General features: G+C 29.1%; 1 protein-coding gene across 8 annotated transcripts in view; it reads left to right on the forward strand.

Annotated features, from left to right (window-relative positions):
* The window catches only part of LOC145293826 (potassium voltage-gated channel protein Shaw-like), a 523,690-nt gene that overhangs the window by 396,881 nt on the left and 101,073 nt on the right, over nucleotides 1–25,736 (forward strand). For 4 of the 8 annotated variants that reach the window (XM_080140468.1, XM_080140470.1, XM_080140471.1 and 1 more), the window contains one exon: nucleotides 3,817–3,936. The exons of the other annotated variants lie outside the window; for them this stretch is intronic. In XM_080140468.1, the coding sequence (XP_079996594.1) occupies nucleotides 3,817–3,936 (120 nt within the window). The remainder of the gene's footprint in view (nucleotides 1–3,816; nucleotides 3,937–25,736) is intronic. 8 annotated transcript variants of the gene reach the window in all.

The following is a 25,736-nucleotide window of genomic DNA, read 5'->3' on the forward strand; positions in this document are numbered from 1 at the left end:
GGATGGCTCTCATCTGGGTGAGGCCCCGTGTTTTGACAAGCTTCTGGGTTTGACCTTTACTCCTGATCTGAAATGGAACACGTACATCGTCTGTTGCCAAGGTCACTGGAAAGATGGTGGGATCCTTCTACCGCTCCAGAAGATATCTCACTACTGATGCAATTCTCTATCTATATAAAAGCCAAGTACGTCCAAGGATGGAGTACTGTTGCCATATCTGGGCAGGAGCTGCTAAAAACAGCCTATCCTGCCTTGACAGAGTACAAAATAGACTTTGTGGCTTAGTGGGGGATGCCCTTTTCTCTACCCTGCAACCTCTCTCCCACAGAAGAGACGTTGCGAGCCTATCCTTGTTTTATCGTTATTTCCATGGCAGGTGCTCGTCTGAACTCCAATCTCTGGTCCCCCCTCGCCAATCTTTCACAAAAAACACCCGTCTAGCTGAATCCACTGTGAAAAATTTCCTCCACTCTATATCTGTGCCTAAATCAAAACGCGGATTCCATGAACAAAGCTTCTTTCTTAGAACTGCATGCCTGTGGAACTCTGTTCCGTCTGCCTGCTTCCCACCGGACTACAACTTGGATGTCTTCAAGTCCAACGTTAACAAATTCCTAATGAACCGCCCCCTTTATTAAACACTTCATCAAATCTCCACACTAACGTAATGTATTTGCAATAACCCTTATCCCTGAGTGGCTTCCGGGTCTTGATAAGTGGTGATCACTGTGTAAAAAAAAAATAAAAAAATAAAAAATAAAAATAAAAATTTAAAAAGTGTTCAATTTTTAAACTTTAAAAATCTATCAAAATTGTTCTGATGGTTCAATTTTTACGATATTTTCAGATTCAGTGTGAAATTTTATGCCCTTTCCAATAAACTGAATATAATATTCTATACAAGCGCTTTTTTAAAATACACCCCCCCATTTCGAAATGTCTATTCAAATGAAAATAATTCCTTTTCTCACTTCAAATTTATCACAAATTGAAGATAAAAGATCAATAAATAAAATAAGCTAATTTAAAACAAAAAAGAACAGTTATTTGCAAATTTACTTGTAAAGTTCAAAGTTTAAAACCTTTTTTTTTAATCACGTTGATTTTTTTTGTTTTTTTAGTGAAACCTTATAATCTTGTTATATAGTCCAGAAAATTTCGTAGAATTATGATAATTTTTTCTATTTCATTCAATGTTTTTACTTTTTCAGATATTTAAAAAACAATTCACTGCATAAAATAGAAATAAAATATATTAAATCAAAAATTCATGTATTTCTTTGAGAAAAGAAAAAAAAAGAAAAAATTCCTCGAGAGTTTTTTTAAGGCAAAAACTGATAGGTAAAATGTGATCATTTTTCATGTATGGTGACACATATTCTTCACGCACAAGGCTAGATTGCTAACGTGTATGTGTTGTTTTTACATCCTTCTATCCATCTGTATTTCAAAACCGGAAGAAACACCGCTTCAGCGCTTTGCTAACACCATAACAATGCTTACGTAATGGCGGCCTTTTCAAATAGTTGTTAAAAAAAATTATTTTATTTAAAAATACATAGAATATAAACTATAAATATGGACATATTCTCATAAATGAAGAATGGAAGCATCCATTGATTAGTATTTTATATAGGTAAGTGATTTTTTTTATTTATATATTTATTATTAAGTTAAAATTCGTTGAATTTCGTGAAATCTTTCTTAAAGAAAACCGATTTAAAAAATATATATTTTTCGATAAAACCTCTTATTATTTTAAAGTTTGGTCTTTGCTCCTTTTATTGAAAAAGAATTAGGGTTTAAATTACATTATTCATATTGTTATAAGCTTCGAAAGATAGGGAGTCTATTTAATCAATCTTTTTTTAATGGCGAATTCTGACACTCCTAGCGTTACACTATAAAAACATCAGCTGAAAATATCAGTTGTGGGCTGGGTTTGCAGTGTTTGCTTGAAATGAACGTATTAATCAAACTAATGTATAGTTTCAATTGAAAGAATATATATGTGTCTCTGTGTGTATGTAAAATTATTGCTTTTGTGTCAAACAGAAATATTATTTTCAGCAATCTTATGCCTTCCCCCACCCCTATATAATATATTCTCGTCTATATAAATACAGATTTACCCAAAAAGAGGCAGGATCTAAATCCATTGAAATTTTTTGTAGTTTGAAGTAATATTTTATTTCCTATTTGAACATAGCCATCTTTAATAAAATGACTTATAAGTATTTTTAAACTGCCATTGGAAACACTAATCTTACCAATTTTGTTTTACACCAAAAAGCTTTAGATTTTGAAAAGTTTACTGCCTTCAAAAGCTAGTATTATAAGAATTCTTTAATAAGTTCTCTGTGTGGCATTTTTGTATATAAGTTACTAAAGTCAGATGTTGCTATGGATTTATATATGAAATTTTACCTAAAAGTTAACATAAAAAAGTTATATTATTTGCTGCTTTATCAATGGGTGGTATTACAAACTTATTTTTACGTATGGGAAATTCCATAAGCATTTGTGAAAGGAGAGGACTATTTTTTTTAAAGATGTCTTTTGAATGTTCAATCGTTTTATTTATAAACTAGCAGGCCCATCGGCGTTGCTCGGGACCGTATAATAAAACAATGAGAAAAATGAAGTTTGAACATATCTGTTATTCTTAGAAAAGAGGAATTGTTATGTCTAGATATCATTTGCTATCTCGAGCTAAAGAATATTTTACCTAACCTAGGACGTGAATTGCACAAATTATGTATGAAATAATTTTAACTTTCCTAGGACATGTGATTAACAGCACGAATATTAAATAATTTTACAATTCCTAGGATAATGTGCAACACAATGGATGAGTAGAAAAGAAACTGTCTATAATCTCCTCTCTCTCACACACGCACACACACGCACACAGTACATATATTCACGCATACACACATAGATTACCTTTTTTTAAGACCAGTTATCAATTTAATTTATCAAGAATAGATTTTATTATTCCTATGAATTTCAAAATTGTCAAATATTTTGTTTCTGAATGTTTTGAGATGAGGATTGATTATTCATATTATTTCGATTCTTCAAACTACAATTCTCATGTCAAGTGTTATTTTCACAGCGTTTTAGTCTTCTTCAAGTATTTTACCGAACGCAGAAATATTTCTGTCAAACTCAGAAATTTGCATGGAATTTTGAACAGAATCCTTTATTAACTTCACGGGGGTAGCATGCTCTCGTTCCGTTAGCAATGACTGGATAGAAGCCCAAAGTAATTCGCAATTGTATTTTGAGCGTCGCCATCACTGAGGAGTGAACCTTCAACTTCCACAAGAATGTAACAACTAAAGGACCCGAAATTCCGTTGCAGATTCCAGAGTTCGACAGAAAGATTCTCAAGTTTAACAAGATACGTCTAAAGAAGGTCAGCGGTTACATCGACCGAAACAGTGGGAAAATGGCACTCAAGATGAGAACTGTAGTCCGAAGAATCCAAATAATATATAAAATAAGCGTCGAAATAATCCTGGCATATTTGACACCCGCAACATGCTGCTTGTACTAAAGAATATATTAAAAGCAAAAGTTGATGAAATCTTTGCAAACTGCTTTTTTCTAACAAAAACCCTTTTGTACAATGGAAAGTTTGCTTTTTTACGTTGTTATTGTTTGTTTATTGTGTTTTTGTCTATTGTAACTTTCGTTATTTTTTGTTGTTGTTAAAAAATCTCAATTCTATTTTTTTTTTTTTTTGCTTTTTTTTTCATTTCCATTTTTTTATCATTTTCTTCTTCTTCTTTGTGGTTTCCGCTCCACTAGGCCGGAGTGCCGAGGAAGCAATACCTTTGGTGATGTTAAACCATTCTGAAACGGAGGACAACTCGTCTAGGCCACACAGCCTAACGGGATTACACTACGATGATCATAGTTATTCCGCTGGTTAGTATACAAAAAGCACAAAGGTTATAGATATTATGTCAGGACCAATAATACATGCACACATACATATTATATGATGGGCTGACAGCAATTTCAATTTATATATATATATATATATATATATATATATATATATATATATATATATATATTAGTGGTCTGGCAAAGTCAAAGGGGAGACAATAGAAGCAACAAAACTAAAACTGGCTTGCTAGGACACTATATATACAAATGTAGGCAAATTTGGGCATATTTTATTAGTTTGAAAATATAGGTTCTTTTTTACCAATTGTCATAAAATTTTAACGATAGCATAGTATTATAATCTTCAAAAAGCCTGCAAATTTTCATGTAGTTTTGTCCTATAGAACCAAAGATATGAACATTTCAATATTCAATTTGGCTACGAGTATAGATATATTCATATATATATACCACTCTTTGGTAATTTTATGAGTTCAAAATCTTGGCACTGTTGATCAGAATTTAACAAATGAAGGTTCATTGGAAAGCTAATCACACGAATTGTGTAGCGGGCATTTGCCCTTAAGGTCGAACATTATTGTTTAAACGAGTGGGGGATCAATTTTCTATATTAATTTAACGTAAAATGAACACTCAACTTATGGCCACCTTGGCTGTAAAGTGGGTGTTTATTTTATGTTAAATTTATATAGAAAAATGATCCCCCACATTTTAAAACTATGATTTATTCATTTCATTGAAATTACTCGTTTCCTGGAATTTTAACCATTGTTTTCATTTTCAGCACCCTTGAAACCCCGTAAAAGTGGTAATTTTAAAGGATTTTTTGTGAGTGGAAAGATACTACACCTTTACCAATATTTCAATCATAGTCATTTGTTTTCCTAATTTTGCATATGAATTACAAAATGTCTGATATTTCCCCAAAACATCTGTCTTTGATGTATGGAGATTAAAACTTGCTGCTACGGTTTCAAATGATCTGAAATAACAGCAAGGGGAGACTTGATTCCAAATATATCTCATATGTTATACCTCTCTTGTTTGGTTTTCATACATAGAATACATTTTACAGTGTATAAAGATTATTTGATACTGGAGATATTCCTAATCGTACCTTATTTCCAAAAGAAGGGAGATAAACCACATGATAAATATTTGGAATCAAGTCTCCCCTTGCTGTTATTTCAGATCATTTGAAACCATAGCAGCAAGGCCAGAGGTTTTGGGATATATATATATATATATATATATATATATATATATATATATATATATATATATATATATATATATATAAACAAACTTGAAAAATACTTTTTTCCGAGAAAAGGGGCTAGCCTGTCTGAATAGATGAAGCTCTACTCGATTAAGAGGAGCAATTTATGAGGAAAGATAGGAAGATAATAATAACAGTTACGTTAAAACATTATTACATTATCATGTTAATAAGGTGATTACAATAAGTGAAAACGAAATGAGGGGCGAAAACTTTTTTTAGACCATGACATTTCAAAGCTAAATGCTTCTCACCACATAGAAAACAAACATCATTATACAAGAGTGAGAGCAAAGAAGACACCACCGATTTTATATACATCTAAGGTTAAAAATGAAAAGTTCAGGAGAAGGAGTAATGAAAAGGGAGGGGAGTAAGATCATTAGAAATAATTTCAAAGGCGAAAGAAGAGGGGGGTTGAGTAGGACGGGGATTGTATAACAAGAATACTTAATAAGATGAAAGGTTCAGATTATAACTAAGGAAAATAAGAAGAAGAGATAGCGAACGAAACATTAGAAATAAAGAGGAATAGAAAAATATGGCGTATAAAGGAAAGGGAATAGAAAATAAAATAATAATATAATGAAGATGAAAAAATAAGTGAATACCGTAAATATAAAGCAATAAAAACTAAAACAGAAAAAAATTTTAAAACTCGAAAATAAAAATAAAGAATAAAAAATAAACAATAGAAAATAAAGAATAAAAAATTAAAATAAAGCATGAAATCAGAAATGTAGAACGACTTTCTAAAAAAAAGGGGCGTAGACACTCCTATTGCATCAGCCTCAGACTGGAAGGTTAATCCAAATGAATAATAGTTAATGATTCAGATTAATTAAAGACAATATTGCAATAGAATGCCTTTTTTTTCTTTAAATCTTCACTTTCCGTTTTTTTTCTTGATAGTCCGGGGAGGGGTTGCAGGTTTAAAGTTAATATGAGAGCTTGTTAATAGTCAGTGGCTGTTTAAAAGGTTTCGAGTTATTTGTAGTTATAATTCTAACCGTTTCCCTATTTAGGGGCTATTACCATTATACTCAAACCCTGAATTCACCAGTCTACTAAATATGTAATCCTATTATTTCATCTTGGGAAGTATTCTCCTTTGTATTATTGCTGCGCGCTCAAGAGTTTGTTGACATGCTACAGTTTGTTCTTTGTGTGAACAGAACACTGAAATACGGTTTTCCCTTACTGAACCATTATCCAAGAACTATTCGATATATTCCGAACCTTTTAAACCATATACATTACATTGAGTGAATGAACAAAGCAAAAGCATCATTTTTAATAAATATACCTCATATATATATATATCCTCTATATTAACTCTCATTCTTTTACGTTATATATATATATATATATATATATATATATATATATATATATATATATATTTATATACATAATTTTTAATAAATATACGTCATATATATATATATATATATATATATCTCAAATATACATCATTTTTAATAAATATACCTCATATATATATATATATATATATATATATATATATATATATATATATATATATATATATATATATATATACATATATCAAATATACATCATTTTTAATAAATATGCAGATATTGAATTAAAGCTATGGATAAAAAACACAATCTAATTTGAATAAAATAAAATACGCATCAAGTGCGCTTGAAAACCAAATACAACGTAATATTATGAAAATAAACAAATATTTTACTTGTTTGAAATTTATCACAAATATATTTCAGATATATCCTCTATATTAACTCTCATTCTTTGACGTTATTCTCCCATTGCCTACGCACAATTCAAACATTTCAAAATACAACCGCTAGAAACAACGCGCGGCTCTTTACAAACAGACTTCTTTCTCCAAATTTACAACATGGCAAGGAAGAAGAAAAGAAAAAAAAAGGACCAAACATACTGAAGATTGAGTCTACCTCTGAAATATATTTGTGATAAATTTCAAACAAGTAAAATATTTGTTTATATTCCTAATATTACGTTGTGATTTGGTTTTCAAGCGCACTTGATGCGTATTTTATTTTATTCAAATTAAAACAACGTTTCTATATGAACTCTCATTCTTTGACGTCATCTAATTTGTTTTTCCAAAGAATTCCTTTCTATGATTTTTTAATATTTTCTATGCGATAGAATTTAAGAAATCTCTAAATATCCATTTTCTGTCCCTTCTTGCATTTTTCAAACTAAATACTGTAACTACTGCCATAATTTTCGAGATGAGATAAAAATTGTAAATAATTGCTTTTAAGAAAATGATCAAGCACTCAAGAAATAATATGACAAAGGAAGAAAGCCCTAGAAACATTTACATAGCAATCTTTTATAGTAAGAAATGCTCGAAATAACTCATCATTTTACTCTCATGCCCAATCTAATCTAATAAATTAGTAATAGAAAAGAGGACATGAAGCAAGTTTAGGCGTAAGTATAAAATGTTGATTTCAATTAAAATGCTAAGAAATCCAAAAAAAGCTACTGAGAATTTAGCAATAGAAAAAATGAAGAGCAAAACAATGCAAGAAGAAACAAGTGAAACATCTAGGATAGAACATTCACTGGGTGTGCATTTGTTGAACTGCATTATCAGACTGGGCTATTATTTAGGAGAACTAGATAAAGCTTATCAGTTATTATGGTCTTGCATGATTTTTTTTAACTTGAATAAATAATTTCTTGCATATTGAGCAGAAAATAATTTCCGATTCACATGAAATTTTCTCTATGGATATTAGACATCAATAGATATTAGACAACAGATTATTTCTGCTTCAGTTGTGATTTGAACTCAACTCCTCCTCCTCCTCCTCCTCCTCCTCCTCCTCCTCCTTCCTTTCTCTCTCTCTTTCTCTCTCTCTCTCTCTCTCTCTTTGCTTACCAATTGAGTTGCTAGTAGAAAATTGCATTACTATAAACTACTAAATGCAGAAAATGCTTCGGTCATGATGGCGATGGTAGTGGTACACTGGGCAAGAGCTATTTTGTTAATGTAGACCATTTCTCATCGAAGAGAAAAGATAAATACTTGTGAGACAAAAGATGGAAAAAATGTTTTGATGTTAGTGTTTTGTTTACGTTACAAATACAATTTAGGAATGCATTACTTACATGAAAAACATGAATTGTTTGTGAGAAAAATGTAATTATTGCTTACTTGAAACAAAAAATAAGCAAATAAACATTAATAACTTGTCAATATTAAACAGAAGGTATAGACTTTCTTTTATTTACAAAAGCATGTGTAACTAATATTTTTTAATGTGAAATATTACTATGGAGATGTGCAGCTGCGTGATTAATATAATAATGACCAATAATATCAAAAGAATTAATATTAGTACCCAATGATTAAGTTTACAGGAAGGAGATTGTATGGAGTTATTTCCTCCGACTCTATTACATTAGTAATGAAAATAAAAACTATTGATCGGATTAAATATTAAAACGTGTGATTATCTTTAAGTAAATATCGGAATTTCTATTACCGTCGAGTTGATAAACTATACTTGCTTATACTTGATACCTTCTAGCTAACTCATTAGGAATGTAGAAACCTACCAGATCAGTTACCTATGCAAAATCCGTGGGGGGGGGCATCATAATATCAAAGTTTAATTCTCTGTCATGCTTGAAATTGTCCAATACTGCGATAACGGGCAGCATTTCATAAATTTGATTTTATAGAATTTGGCGTATGTTCTATCTGAACATTGTGGGTCTGATGTTTCATTATATTCAGTCGATGTTTAATTTTCAGGTGTTTTTACAACTTTTTCCAAAGGGTAATGATGAAAAACTCTCCATTGGATTCTTTTTATGAATGAATTTACAGCTTCTTCATGTCCATTGTCTGAGATTTGTGATTTGCAATAGTTTTAAATGAGAATGTGATTTTCATTCCTTTTAAGCATTTTACAAGGATTAAGTATATCGATCAACCCAATTTCTCAACTGTTTATATAGATCTAAGTATACCTTGTCTATACTAAAACTTGAGTAGGTGCAATGAGAATACTATATATATATATATATATATATATATATATATATATATATATATATATAGTAGTAGTAATTTTTCAAATATATATGGCGATTAAGCTACACTGAATATTCGGCGTTTCATCCACTCTAGGATTCCTCGGGCTTATGCGCAAATTCTGTGGTTGTTTATCGTTTTTATATGGTCCTCTTCTATTGAGGATTTAGTTAGCCAATCAGCTTTCTAATATCCACCGCGCCCCTTCCTATCAGCCAATGGGCACGCATTTTATCGAACAAAGGATCTGTTTTTTATACGGTGTTTTTTATTGTTGAATGTACTTTTGTGGTCATAGTATAAAAACAACACTAGTAAATAAATACTGGGAACTCTTAATAAATACTGGGAACTCAAAGAAAGCGGACATTCGCCGGTAGTCGAATGGAAAATAATAAGACAAGCTACCACGTGTAGGCATCTAGACGATCCGTGTAGATTATGCCTTCATGAAAAATTTGCTATCATGTACTTTAAAGAACCCCAACATCTATTAAACTGTAGAAGAGAAATAGCAAATAACTGTGTTCACAAAAAAATTTACTCTAGGATAGCGATACAAAATAGTTTTAAAACTAACAAAAACAATAGAAAATAAACAAATGAATAAATTAAATAAACATGAATATACATAAACGATCACACATATATGTATGTATATATATGTATATATATGTGCACATAGGTATGTACTCATATATATATTTATGTATAAACTAACAAATAAAAAAAACAAAAAAAACACTAACCTAGTTTTAAAACAGATCCTTTGTTCGATAAAATGCATGCCCATTGGCTGATAGGAAGGGTGGATAATAGAAAGCTGATTGGCTAACTAAATCCTCAATAGAAGAGGACCATATAAAAACGATAAACAACCACAGAAATTGGCGCATAAGCCTAAGGAATCCTAGAGTGGATGAAACGCCGAATATTCAGAGTAGCTTAATCGCCATATATATTTTATAAATTACTAACTAGCTCTACCTACGTACTGAGCACTTTTGAAGTAAATACTTAAAGTTTATGCATAAATCTATACTTTCGTATGTTAATTTTATGTGAGTAAATGAAGTAGTTATATATATGTATATATATATATATATATATATATATATATATATATATACATACGTACATACATATATAAATATATAGATATATAGATATTTATATATATATACCTCCTTAGAGAAAATACTAATTTAAACAAAAAAGAAAGATTTACAGAAATAAATATATAAAAATAAGGTAAAATAAGATTAACAAATAAAGTAAAATAAAGTGGTAATTTAAAGTCAGAATTATCCAAATAAATAAACCGAATATAATAATAAAATGATATTAATTAAAACATTAGTTATAATCAGATATATCTATAGAATAGATTAGAACATGAAATTAGATGGAATATTTTACATTATGTAGAATTTAATTTAAATCTGATTACTATATATATATATATATATATATATATATATATATATATATATATATATATATATAACCTTAGGTGTAATAGTAGTATGCATAGATTGCACTTATAAGGCTATCTGCTGTACTTAAACTAAACCGAATCTAATGACATGATTAAACTAATAATCAGATAATTATGTTGAAAGTGTAAGACATATATATATATATATATATATATATATATATATATATATATATATAATATATATATATATAATATAATATATATATAATATATAATATATTATATATATAATATATATAATATATATATAATATATATATTATATATATTATATATATATTATATTATATATAATATATATATATATATATATATATATATATATATATATATATATATAATGAACGCGTTACAATTTACACTATGAATAATTTACTGATAATAAACGAAAACGGCAAAGATTTTAATAAATAACTAATAAGAAATTATGACTGTAAACTCTGTAAATCAAAACTTTAATTGCATAAACTGTTTAATAAGAAAGCCGGAAGTTTATACACCGCACATATAAACAAACCGTCTTCACGTTGAACATATTAATATATGCCTATAAAAAGGCTACTAGGATGTAAAAAATTAAAAATAATTAAACATATCTTAATAATCAGGTTGAAAAAATTCGATTAGTGGAATAGGATACTTGTAGTTTAAAAATTGAATTATATAAACCACATGTCAGTTTTTGCTGTAAGCGAAGCAGCTACTAGCATAAAATATCAGATATTTAGCTGACGAAAACGAAAGGGTGGGGCGGCTTAGGAAACACGAGGCACCAAAACCTAAACTCAGCGTGAAAGGGAAAAACAGTGTACTGACTCCTTCATGACATTTTGGTAAACGTATCTGAGAGTAGCAACAAATTGCCTCGCTGCTTACAGCAACTGAGCAACTCGTCTTTGTAATGGTAAAAATAAGGTCAGTGAATGAACGAACGAACAAACTAAAACTAACTAACGGATCGAGTATAGGGGTCACTGTGGGCCCAGACCGTCGATTTGTGGAAACAAAAACAATGACAAGTCCTCAGGCAGTGGCTAAGGGCTTTTTTTAGGTAAAACTGAGTGTAATACAGAAAAAATATTTTTAAAATGCCAAATTTGGGGGTGGGGGTTAGGGTTAGGGTTAGGGCCCCAAAACTTAAATTCAGGATTTTGCTCCTAAAAGTGCAAATTAGATATTCAGGCACATCTTAGTGAAAAGTGATCCATTGACAGTTGTTCAGGGCTTGTAATAATGTTAATAATAATATTACAACAGTCTAATAATGTTAATACACAATATTACAACATATTACAGCATACCAATCAAGTAAGATATCTTCAATGTGAGAAACAAAATTTCTTTGGTAGGTTGAAAAGACTTGCATGATACTTAATAGTGTGATCATTTGCACCGCATTCAGTGCAATACTTATAAGGATGCAACTGATTGGACTGCTTCACAACACCAGGATCAGAATGTTCAAGCAGTTTACATAAACATCAGTTAACTGTTAAATTGATGATGGTTTTCTTGAAAGAAACTGCAAGTAATTACAGACGTCTTTATTGTTTGACTGTAAACATTCCTCTGACCGCAGCCATCATTAATAGCCATCAGCTCCACTAAATGTTGAATTATTCTATGAAGCGCGATTTAGCTCCACTCATTTAAAATAATCACACATATTTCTAATTGTACTTTAGCAAAAAAATTTAACCTTACCAAGGTTAACTTGTCTCGAAGAAGATACAACACTGATGATTGTTGACAACTGGCGATGCAAAAGCAACAAATTATTCCTGTGTTTCACAGGAGTCAACTCTTGCATGTAATCAATAACCCCAAAAGAGAAAAAAAAAACGTCTTCTGTGAGGGCCATTTGTAGATGTCTCACCTTTTCTACCAGTATGATTACATCTATCCAGATAAAGACCAGCTTCCCCGTGAATTTTGTTAAGGATATTTTCTTTCTCTGGAGGTTCGTGTGTTTGTTAGCTACCTAAATTTCGCCGTGTAGCAATAATTGTAGCAGAAATTTACATAAAAAAAAATAGGACCAATGTATTTTATTTCGTGTATTAAAGGTCCAGTGTGTTTTATCAACATAATATAAGGAAAAGTAATGCAGCAAGGTACTCATAGGGGAAAAATAGGTATCATTGCGACACTATATTTGAATGGTAGGTTAGTGTTCGTTTATGATGAGGATACTGTTAATCCTGAATATAAGAATGGTCAGATCTTAGACAATCAGAATGGCAAAAATAAGGCTAGGGAGACTTTATTATTTGTGAATTGAAAAATGGAAAGAGCATGTTATGTGTATGTATGTAATAACCAGTTAATTGCGGTTCAAGCACAATATCATAGGAAAATATAGAATTTGTCCTGGCATCAACTAATAGTGGTGAGAGCACTGAATATTGGAAGAGAAAACTAGGAAATCCTTCCTCTGTAGATGTGGCGATTGTGATTGTGTTGCTCACTGGATGTAATGTAGCATTTTATTATCACAAGTGAATGTGGAGGAAATGATGGTCGTAAGATAGTGGCTATCAGAGTAGATGTATTGAATTTGTATGCAGCATCTCTTGTTGAAAACCTACGGTGCTTTGGTCCAGAGGAGAATTTTTGCAATCAAAATATTATATATGGAAATTATTATTATTATTATTATTATTATTATTATTATTATTATTATTATTCATTTTGATTTTCTTTTTCTTTCTTTCTTTTTATACTAGTCTGGGTGCCCGGATTGCCCGGGTGTTTGGAGGTGTATGTTGAGCAAAAAAAAAAAAAAATGGTCTTCTACCTCTACCAGGCATCCAGGTTCGAACCTGTACTGCAAAGGAGGAAAATAATTTTTTAAAAAAACGTGATGTCTTTGCCGTTGCGTCTATCGCCAAACTGGAAATGGCAAAGGTTTAAATTAAGGCTAGTCAGTCGAAAAGAAGAGATGACTTTCGAAAATATCGGTGAAAAAAACGACCCCTCCTTGTAGAAAAGTGTGCAGTTGAGGGTAAAAGAATTAATGTTTTTTAGCAAATTTTTCGATATTTGTTGTCCAAAGGGTCGACTTCAAAACGATATAAATTTCGTGAAAATCCGTCGCGTTTGTCGAAGGTTTTAGGCAGACATACATACATACATACATACATACATTTAAACAGACAGGTGAGATTTATATAATAGATGTTTTCTCTTCTATTTTTCGATTTCCTTTTTTAAGAGAAGCCCTCTTTTTCTTTTTCTATTTTACAAATGGTATTCATTGCGAATGTTCAAATCGACATCTGCAATCATTTTCCGCTTGTTAATTTCAATATATATATATATATATATATATATATATATATATATATATATATATATATATGTCCAACAGTCATAATTTGGGATTTGGATTTGTTTTTGAGGGTTTTTTTTGGGGGGGGGTTGCATGACCTATTTATTTTGGAACCTTCATCGATGATGATGATGATGATGATGATGATTGTTTACTGAGCACCATTCCTGATGATTATGGTTGCCATTCGTTTCCCCGATATCTTTCTAAAAGATTTACTTCTAAAAAGAGGTTCCCAACATCCTAAGTGAAAGTAATTTTTGTGGAATGAACTAAATTCGAACTTGGAACACCCAGGCCGTCAGTGTGTGTCGTTAACAACTGAACCAATGCAACTCACTCCTTCTGAGGATGATTATAATCATTATCGTCATCATTATCATCATCAGCGGCAGCAGCAGGATCAAGTGCGTGTGTGTGCATGCATGCAGGAGTTTGTTTATTTGTTCAAAATCTACTTTTAGCAATCTGAAACTCAGGTATTTTTAAGAGCTACATATGTCAACACGTGTGTTCGTTTTCACCTACAACCAAATACCCTCACGCGCTCTTTGATCAGGTGATTCTTGTTGTTCGCTTCTTTTCTGCTTACGTTTTTCTGTTATTTGCAAATTCTAACCACCTTGACACTAACATACTATCAAGACTACTTTTCTATATAATAAAAATGTCATAAAAACATTATAATAGTGAACTATTTTGGACAAGCAATTGTAAAAAAATGGGGGCTACAAATTTTATGAATTATATTCGTTAAAATGAATTAATCGAAGTTACATACAAATTCGTGATCAAATATTCTTAAATGGTTCTAACCTTTTTATTATATTCTATTTACCGATTTAGTGATGTTCAAAATTCTGAAAGTTTCATACTTACAGACTCTGCTGAGCGTGCTAGTTCAATTCTGTTAGAAGTACTGTGAATCAAATAACCAACCGCTTATGAAATACAGTGAATAAACTGTTCATATTAGAACGGCCATTTTGGATTCAACACATCTCTACCTTTGCTCTGTGTTCATTTTAATCTTGCACCGTCTAATGCAACTATTCTTTAAAAAAATCTTTGTGATTATCTTTTATCTATGTTGGTTACATACGCTTTATGGCCGGCTTTTGAAGAATTTCAATTTATTTTCTAAGGAGAAGCAACTTTATTTACAAACAATGAAAAATCTGTTTGCATTTCATATTTTGCATTGTGCCAGTCTTGGTGAACTTCGACAAGTGGAACACAGCTTTATAGGAACTCTTGTTTTTGAAATTGGATATTAAAATATTACAGTAACATTATCTAAACAATTCTTAATGCTACAATATTTTAAGTTATAAATTAAGCATATTTTTTCTAGAATATCTTGTCTTTTTGTTTTCCAGTTTTAATAACTAAGCCTTTTATTTTTCTAAGCTTAATCTTAAGCATATTACTTTTCATGCTCGCATTTTTCTATGTAGTCCATGATTTTTCCAGGCTTTGCTTTGAAATAATATTTTCTTTTTTGTATTCAATATCATACGCATTGTCAACAATCCATAAAATAAAAACATTACCAACTTTTTAGACTGACTAAATAGAAAAATCAAATAAAAGACATAATTAAGTAAATAAACAGAAAGAAAGGACAAAAAAGGAGAGAGAACCAGAAGTAACTGGCGACGTCGTAAGCGAAATATTATCAGCCCTAACGCAACAAAAAGCATTTTTGTTACCTCTCTCTAGAAAACCTAAATTCCAACTGTGCGTTATAAAAGTGTCGATGACAAAAAAGTTGCTATGATAAGCAACAGCCAATCAGAATAAATTGTCTCTAAAACGTCACTGTTGAAAAGTTGCTATGGTAACCAACAGCCAATCAGAAGAAACTGTCTCTCACGTTCCTTACTAATTCTGAGGACTTTTGAACACCAGTAATTTTATTATAACTTTTGTTTTAATAAATGAAAATTGAACATTTTTATTTCAAAATATAGCTGAGAAGGTGACAACTGTAAAAATTGTTTGAAATTTGGTTGGAAATGATTATTTTTTGAGTAGCATGAATTTTAAATAAGGTGCTTCTACAGTGTAGTACCTATATAAAAAAAATATAAAAATTTTATAATGAAATCATATATTTCGAAAAACTGCTGAGTCATTTTCCAGAAATGACGTCATGTGTTGATGATGATGGGGGGGGACAAGCACGATTATGTTGCTTTTAAAAGTACTCTAGAGGACGCCAGGGATTACCAAACCACCAAACTTTCTTTTTTAGGTGAGGTTGGGGTGTGGTGAATTAGTGTCTGTTAATTCTCCCAAGCATTACCACCACTTTTTCTGTTTATGGAGAAGGAGCCAGTAGATGTTTTCGCTGAAATGCTGCGTCAGAACAGATACTACACTTTGATCTTAGCCAAAGGCCAAGTAAGCGTAATATAGTTTTCTACCAGGCATTACCTCCTTCTAAAAATACAAAATAACCGACACAGCATATATTTTAAGAGATGGGGAAGGGAATGTGGAGTAAGTCCTGGAAATGACTGAGGCAGTTTATGATCTCAAACTACTTTATTTCATATATATTTTAAAAGAAGTGGGGATACGGAGTCAGGCCCGGAAATGGCTGAAACAGTTTGCAATCTAAAAAATTACTTTATCTAATATTAAAAGCTAAAACAGTCTATGATTTAGACATTACATTATTTCATGTATGTTTTTAACAGTGAGGTGGGGGGGATATGAAATCAGTCCCGGAAATGGCCGAAACCGTTTACGAGTTAAACATTTCTATATTTCATTCATATTTTTAACAGTGTGGTGGGGGATATAGACTCAGTACCGGAAATGGTTGCAACATTTTACGCTTTAGACATTAATTTATTTAATGTATATTTTAACCAGTGGGGTGGGGGATAAGAAGTCAGTGCCGGAAATGGTGAAACAGTTTAAGATTTAAACATTACTTTATTTCATGTATTTTTTTAACAAACATTATTACATAGCTATTATTTTCATAAGGGGGGGGGTAAAATTATAAAAGAAAATGTCTAAATTAGTAACATATCCAAGAATTATGAAAAATGATGAAATGTGAGTTAATTGGTTGGTGTTTTCTTTAATGAAATAATCAACCCAGAATCAAAGTTATTATTTTCATAAGCGCAAGTTAAAATTATGAAAAATTTGATAGTTAATAGAGTTAATAGATTGATGCATTTTTAATGAAATAATCAGCCCAGACAATATATCAAAGTTATCATTTTTGTTAGGGAGGGGGGATAATCTGGGTTAAAAATATCAAAAATGATTGTCAAAATCAGTAACATATCCAAGAATTATGAAAAAATGATGAAATGTGAATAAATCAATTGGTGTATTTATAATGAAATAAATAACCCAGATAATATATCAAAGTTATTATTTTCGTAAGGGTTAAAATTATGAAAAACGATTGTCGAAATTAGTAAAATATCCAAAAATTATGAAAAATAATGAAATGTGAGTTAATTAATTAGTGTGTTTGTAATGAAATAATAAGCCCAGACAATTTATCAGTTTCTGTAGCTGGTTAACAATATTTTTCTGAATTTTCAATGTTAACTTCGGGGAATGACGTCACAGTTGTCGTGGTGAGTAGAAAGACACATGATTATGTTGCTTTTTAACGTGCTCTGGAGTTCTCCATGAATTAACAAACCTTCACGTTTTGGGTAGGGCTGGAGAGAGAGTAATGTCCATTTTAGGGTCACGATGTAATCTCCCACAATGTCATATTCCAAAAATATGGAATAACTATGGAATCATATTCCGGAAATGACATCATTTCTCTTACTAATGTGTTGTTGGCGGTTGTGGTAGTAAAGGGGGAGAACTATTGTGGTAAAGTAAAAGTTGCCTAATGATCATTTGCATCAATGCATTTATGTAATTATTTGGAAAACCTGCTGAGTTATGGTCAAGAAATGATATCATTTCACTTAAAATGATGGTGTCAGTAGTAGGGAGGGAAAGGACACAGTAATGTGGAATTTTGTAGTGAAGCAAGGGTTGCCTAATCACAAACCTTCTCAACATATTTGTTTATGAGTTTGTAAAGCCTGCTGAGTAATCTTCCAAAAATGACGTCTTTTTTCAAAAAAATTTTGTTGTCACTAGTGGGGAAAAATGAAACACAGTAATGTGGAATTTGAAAATGAAGTAAGTGTTGTCTAATCACTTGACTGCGTTAATGTATTTATGCATTAATTTTAAAATCCTGCTGAGACATCTTCCAAAAATGACATAATTTTTCTGACAATTTCTTATAATAGTGAGGAAGGAAAGAAACACAGTAATGTTGAAATTTATGATGAAGCAAGGGTTGTTAACTCATTAACCAACACAATTTATTTATGTATTAATTTGGAAATCCTAATGACCAATCTTCTAAAATTTATCTCAATTTTCTTAAAATCATGGTAGCCTTGGTAGAAAGAGAAATTATTTCATATATGAATACCTGTCGTCCCAATAAGGTAAAATTATTTCATATACATTCTGAAAATTACCTGCCCTAGAGAAGGTACAATTATTTCATACATGTGTAATAGCCGTCCTAGGGTAGGTAAGATATTCTTTTGCTCGGAATAGCAAATGATACATAGACGTTATAAATTTCTCTCGCCATAACAATTATATTCAAAATCAACTCCAATTTTCTCATTGTTTATATGGTCCCGAGCAACGCCAGATAGCCCCGCTAGTTACACAATGTATCCATATTCCTATCTATTCCCCTATCTCTCTTTCTCTCTCTCTCTCTCTCTCTCTCTCTCTATATATATATATATATATATATATATATATATATATATGATGAGATTTTATATTTCGTATTTATTATTAAAAAGCTTCATCAGCAATTAGTGAAGAAATATTTTTTTTAAATTGAAGGAAAAGAAAAACATGCGTAAAAACTGTACTCACATAAAATTCATTATCAAAATATGTATTCAATTATTAACTACCAAGTTGCTTGATTACTAATAAATTAGCCTCTCTATCATTTTCTTCGTCAATTTTGTCCAAAATGTAGATTATATAGAAGCATCTTAAAAAAATTTGTTTGCGTCTCTGTTTTTCCTTCATCTTTCTTTTCTCCCTGGCTTTACCTCTTTTCGTCTTTCAACAGACAAAGTTATGCACTATCTGCCAGAAGCTGAAATATCTCACTAGACTAGAGGCTGACGTTAAGGGTGTCACCGAGGATGCTACTGAGGAAATCGCTGATCCATGCAGTCGCAACAAAATTAAATTGTAAGGAGAAATAAACTATGATGATCAACCACTATATTATATACGCAATATGTGGCCATCAGAGAACCGCTTCCTATGTGTCATTATCATGATTGCATGTCAAGATGGCTATTCACAAGTGATTTCATATTCCTCCTCTAGAGTGGTAGGGGGTTAAGTCAACCAACAGGCGTACCAATCTGAAGCAACATAATCAGGGCAGAAAGCAAGTCACTGTATAAAAGACAGCGATATATGATTATTAATATTAATATATCAGAAGTGTAAAATGATCTTGCTTGTTTGCACATTGAATCTTTTAGATGAAGGTGGACTAATTAGACAAGAAATGAGGAATAGAAGAGGGAATAGAAGAGGGTAAGGAATGGGAAGACTTAATAATGAACGAATGAAATGAAAAGTGTTAAGTGGAGGGAATGATATATGTTTCTAATGTTGCCACACTCATCAAGAACCTTGATGCTTACAGAACAACTGATACTGACAATATTGCAGTCATAGTACTCAAAACGCTGCAACTGGAACTAACATTTATTTTTGCAAAGCTGCTCAATCAATGCCAACAAGATAAATGCTTCCCAACACCTTGGAAAACGTCAAAAATACTGAAGATTGGTCTTCTATATCTCAATACAAACCAATCAGTATTCAGTGTGTCACAAGTAAGTTGCTTAAATCCGCCTCAAATAGAAAAATTGTCACCCACTTAAGCAAAAACAACTTACTCAGTGACAAACAATATGGTTTCCCTCCTGTGAGATCAATAGCTGATATACTGACTTCATTTATGTAATTTCACGTGAATGTTCATTCATGTGAATCTATGGATTGTGGTTTCCTTTCAAGAGCATTTGATAAGGTTTGGCATAAAGGCCTATTACACACGTTTTCCAGCTATGGAATATCTGGAAATCAAATCTTTTCTCTCTGATAGTCATCGATGGGTAGAAGTCTGAAACTCAACGTATCAACACTGACATGCCTCAAGATCCATCATGGGCCAACTCTTTTCCTTATATTCATCAATAATCTTCCAAATCACATTCTAAGTTCATTCGTCAGAATACATGCAGACGACACTACTATCTATGGCATCACTTCAAAGGTCAAAAACCAAAATATCTCTGATTCTCTCTCCTCTGAGCTTGAGCATGTGGTGCAAGGGTCAAAAGATGACTGGTTAATTTTAACGCATCCAAAACTAAGCTTCTAACTTTTTTCTCTCCATAAAAGCTTCGATCCCCACTTGGCTACAATTGATATGAATGGCTCTCGTCTCAAAGAAACTCCCTGATTTGACAAGTATCTGGGTTTGACCTTTACTCCTGATCTGAAATGGAAAACTTGCATCAATTTTGTTGCTGGAAAAATATTTGCTTTATTCTACTGCTACCAACGCTATCCTCTTCCTGTATAAAGGTGAGATTCGGTCCAAGATGGAGTACTGCTGTCACATTTGGGGAGGTGCTGCTCAGAGCACTCTTTCTTGACAAAGTACAAAAATTGACTTCACAATCTAGTGAGTAGGGGTGATTTTTTTTTTCTTCCACCCCTTTATCTCAAAAGAAACGTTGCTCATCTTTCTCTACAAATATTTCCATAGTGGGTGCTCGACTGACCCTCAATCTCTGATTCCTCCAAAGAAAACCTTCTAACTACAAATGAGTCCTGCTATCAACATTGCAAAGAACACTCTTTTCTTTCTCTGTGTACCTAAAATCAAACGGAATTTCCATAAACAAAGTTTCTTTCCAATAACTTCTTAGTTGTAGAATATATTAACATAGAAATGTTTACCTACAGATTACAGCATGGTAACTTTCAAGTCCAATCGCTATAAGTAGCTGTCACCCTAACCTGTGAATTAATTATGAGTTTCTATTCTTTCACAGTTCAGTCCCATCCTCCAATTGACAATCCCCATTAAAATCTCATCGAGTGGCATGGTAAACCATTAATTAGTATAAAATATTACAAATTGCAGTCTGAGATTTAATGATATTTTAGTAAATGTTTGTATGATGATACTGATTTCATTTAATGTTTGTGAATTTTTTAGATGAGTATTTATAATTCATATTATTTGGGATGAGTATTTATAATTCATATTACTTGGGATGAGTATTTATAATTTATATTATTTGTGATGAGTATTTATAATTCATATTATTTTTTAGATGAGTATTTATAATTCATATTATTTGGGATGAGTATTTATAATTCATATTATTTGGGATGAGTATTTATAATTCATATTATTTGTGATGAGTATTTATAATTCATATTATTTGGGATGACTATTTATAATTCATATTATTTGTGATGAGTATTTATAATTCATATTATTTTTAGATAACTATTTATAATTCATATTATTTGGGATGAGTATTTATAATTCATATTATTTGGGATGAGTATTTATAATTCATATTATTTGGGATGAGTATTTATAATTCATATTACTTGGGATGAGTAGTTACAATTCATATTATTTGGGATGAGTATTTATAATTCATATTATTTTTTAGATGAGTATTTATAATTCATATTATTTGGGATGACTATTTATAATCCATATTATTTGGGATGAGTATTTATAATTCATATTATTTGGGATGAGTATTTATAATTCATATTATTTGGGATGAGTATTTATAATTACTATTATTTGGGATGACTATTTATAATTCATATTATTTGGGATGACTATTTATAATTCATATTATTTGGGATGACTATTTATAATTCATATTATTTGGGATGACTATTTATAATTCATATTATTTTTTAGATGAGTATTTATAATTCATATTATTTTTTAGATGAGTATTTATAATTCATATTATTTGGGATGAGTATTTATAATTCATATTATTTGGGATGACTATTTATAATTCATATTATTTGGGATGACTATTTATAATTCATATTATTTGGGATGAGTATTTATAATTCATATTATTTGGGATGACTATTTATAATTCATATTATTTGGGATGACTATTTATAATTCATATTATTTGGGATGAGTATTTATAATTCATATTATTTGGGATGAGTATTTATAATTCATATTATTTGGGATGACTATTTATAATTCATATTATTTGGGATGACTATTTATAATTCATATTATTTTTTAGATGAGTATTTATAATTCATATTATTTTTTAGATGAGTATTTATAATTCATATTATTTGGGATGAGTATTTATAATTCATATTATTTGGGATGACTATTTATAATTCATATTATTTGGGATGACTATTTATAATTCATATTATTTGGGATGAGTATTAATAATTCATATTATTTGGGATGACTATTTATAATTCATATTATTTGGGATGAGTATTTATAATTCATATTATTTTTTAGATGAGTATTTATAATTCATATTATTTGGGATGACTATTTATAATTCATATTACTTGTGATGACTATTTATAATTCATATTACTTGGGATGAGTATTTATAATTAATATTATTTGGGATGAGTATTTATAATTCATATTATTTGGGATGACTATTTATAATTCATATTATTTGGGATGAGTATTTATAATTCATATTACTTGGGATGAGTATTTATAATTTATATTATTTGGGATGAGTATTTATAATTCATATTATTTGGGATGAGTATTTATAATTACTATTATTTGGGATGAGTATTTATAATTCATATTATTTGGGATGACTATTTATAATTCATATTATTTGGGATGACTATTTATAATTCATATTATTTGGGATGAGTATTTATAATTCATATTATTTGGGATAAGTATTTATAATACATATTATTTGGGATGAGTATTTATAATTCATATTATTTGGGATGACTATTTATAATTCATATTATTTTTTAGATGACTATTTATAATTGATATTATTTTTTAGATGAGTATTTATAATTCATATTATTTGGGATGAGTATTTATAATTCATATTATTTGGGATGAGTATTTATAATTCATATTATTTGGGATGAGTATTTATAATTCATATTATTTGGGATAAGTATTTATAATACATATTATTTGGGATGACTATTTATAATTCATATTATTTGGGATAAGTATTTATAATACATATTATTTGGGATGACTATTTATAATTGATATTATTTTTTAGATGAGTATTTATAATTCATATTATTTGGGATGAGTATTTATAATTCATATTATTTTTTAGATGAGTATTTATAATTCATATTATTTGGGATGAGTATTTATAATTCATATTATTTGGGATGACTATTTATAATTCATATTACTTGGGATGCGTATTTATAATTCATATTATTTTTAGATGAGTATTTATAATTCATATTATTTGGGATGACTATTTATAATTCATATTATTTGGGATGAGTATTTATAATTCATATCATTTGGGATGAGTATTTATAATTCATATTATTTGGGATGAGTATTTATAATTCATATTATTTTTTAGATGACTATTTATAATTCATATTATTTTTTAGATGACTATTTATAATTCATATTATTTTTTAGATGACTATTTATAATTCATATTATTTTTTAGATGAGTATTTATAATTCATATTATTTTTTAGATGACTATTTATAATTCATATTATTTTTTAGATGACTATTTATAATTCATATTATTTTTTAGATGACTATTTATAATTCATATTATTTTTTAGATGACTATTTATAATTCATATTATTTTTTAGATGACTATTTATAATTCATATTATTTTTTAGATGACTATTTATAATTCATATTATTTTTTAGATGAGTATTTATAATTCATATTATTTTTTAGATGAGTATTTATAATTCATATTATTGGGGATGACTATTTATAATTCATATTATTTGGGATGAGTATTTATAATTCATATCATTTGGGATGAGTATTTATAATTCATATTATTTGGGATGAGTATTTATAATTCATATTATTTTTTAGATGACTATTTATAATTCATATTATTTTTTAGATGAGTATTTATAATTCATATTATTGGGGATGACTATTTATAATTCATATTATTTGGGATGAGTATTTATAATTCATATCATTTGGGATGAGTATTTATAATTCATATTATTTGGGATGACTATTTATAATTCATATTATTTTTTAGATGACTATTTATAATTCATATTATTTTTTAGATGAGTATTTATAATTCATATTATTGGGGATGACTATTTATAATTCATATTATTTGGGATGAGTATTTATAATTCATATCATTTGGGATGAGTATTTATAATTCATATTATTTGGGATGAGTATTTATAATTCATATTATTTTTTAGATGACTATTTATAATTCATATTATTTGGGATGAGTATTTATAATTCATATTATTTGGGATGACTATTTATAATTCATATTATTTGGGATGAGTATTTATAATTCATATTATTTTTTAGATGAGTATTTATAATTCATATTATTTGGGATGACTGTTTATAATTCATATTATTTGGGATGAGTATTTATAATTCATATTATTTTAGATGACTATTTATAATTTATATTATTTGGGATGAGTATTTATAATTCATATTATTTGGGATGAGTATTTATAATTCATATTATTTTTTAGATGACTATTTATAATTCATATTATTTGGGATGAGTATTTATAATTCATATTATTTGGGATGACTATTTATAATTCATATTATTTGGGATGAGTATTTATAATTCATATTATTTTTTAGATGAGTATTTATAATTCATATTATTTGGGATGACTGTTTATAATTCATATTATTTGGGATGAGTATTTATAATTCATATTATTTTAGATGAGTATTTATAATTCATATTATTTTAGATGACTATTTATAATTTATATTATTTTAGATGACTATTTATAATTCATATTATTTGGGATGAGTATTTATAATTCATATTATTTTTTAGATGACTATTTATAATTCATATTATTTGGGATGACTATTTATAATTCATATTATTTGGGATGACTATTTATAATTCATATTATTTGGGATGAGTATTTATAATTCATATTATTTTTAAGATGAGTATTTATAATTCATATTATTTGGGATGAGTATTTATAATTCATATTATTTTAGATGACTATTTATAATTCATATTATTTTAGATGAGTATTTATAATTCATATTATTTGGGATGAGTATTTATAATTCATATTATTTTAGATGACTATTTATAATTTATATTATTTTAGATGACTATTTATAATTTATATTATTTTAGATGACTATTTATAATTTATATTATTTTAGATGACTATTTATAATTCATATTATTTTAGATGAGTATTTATAATTCATATTATTTGGGATGAGTATTTATAATTCATATTATTT

Source organism: Euprymna scolopes, chromosome 15, assembly GCF_053919585.1.
Source record: "Euprymna scolopes isolate OS-2025 chromosome 15, ASM5391958v1, whole genome shotgun sequence".
Lineage (NCBI taxonomy): Eukaryota > Metazoa > Mollusca > Cephalopoda > Sepiida > Sepiolidae > Euprymna > Euprymna scolopes.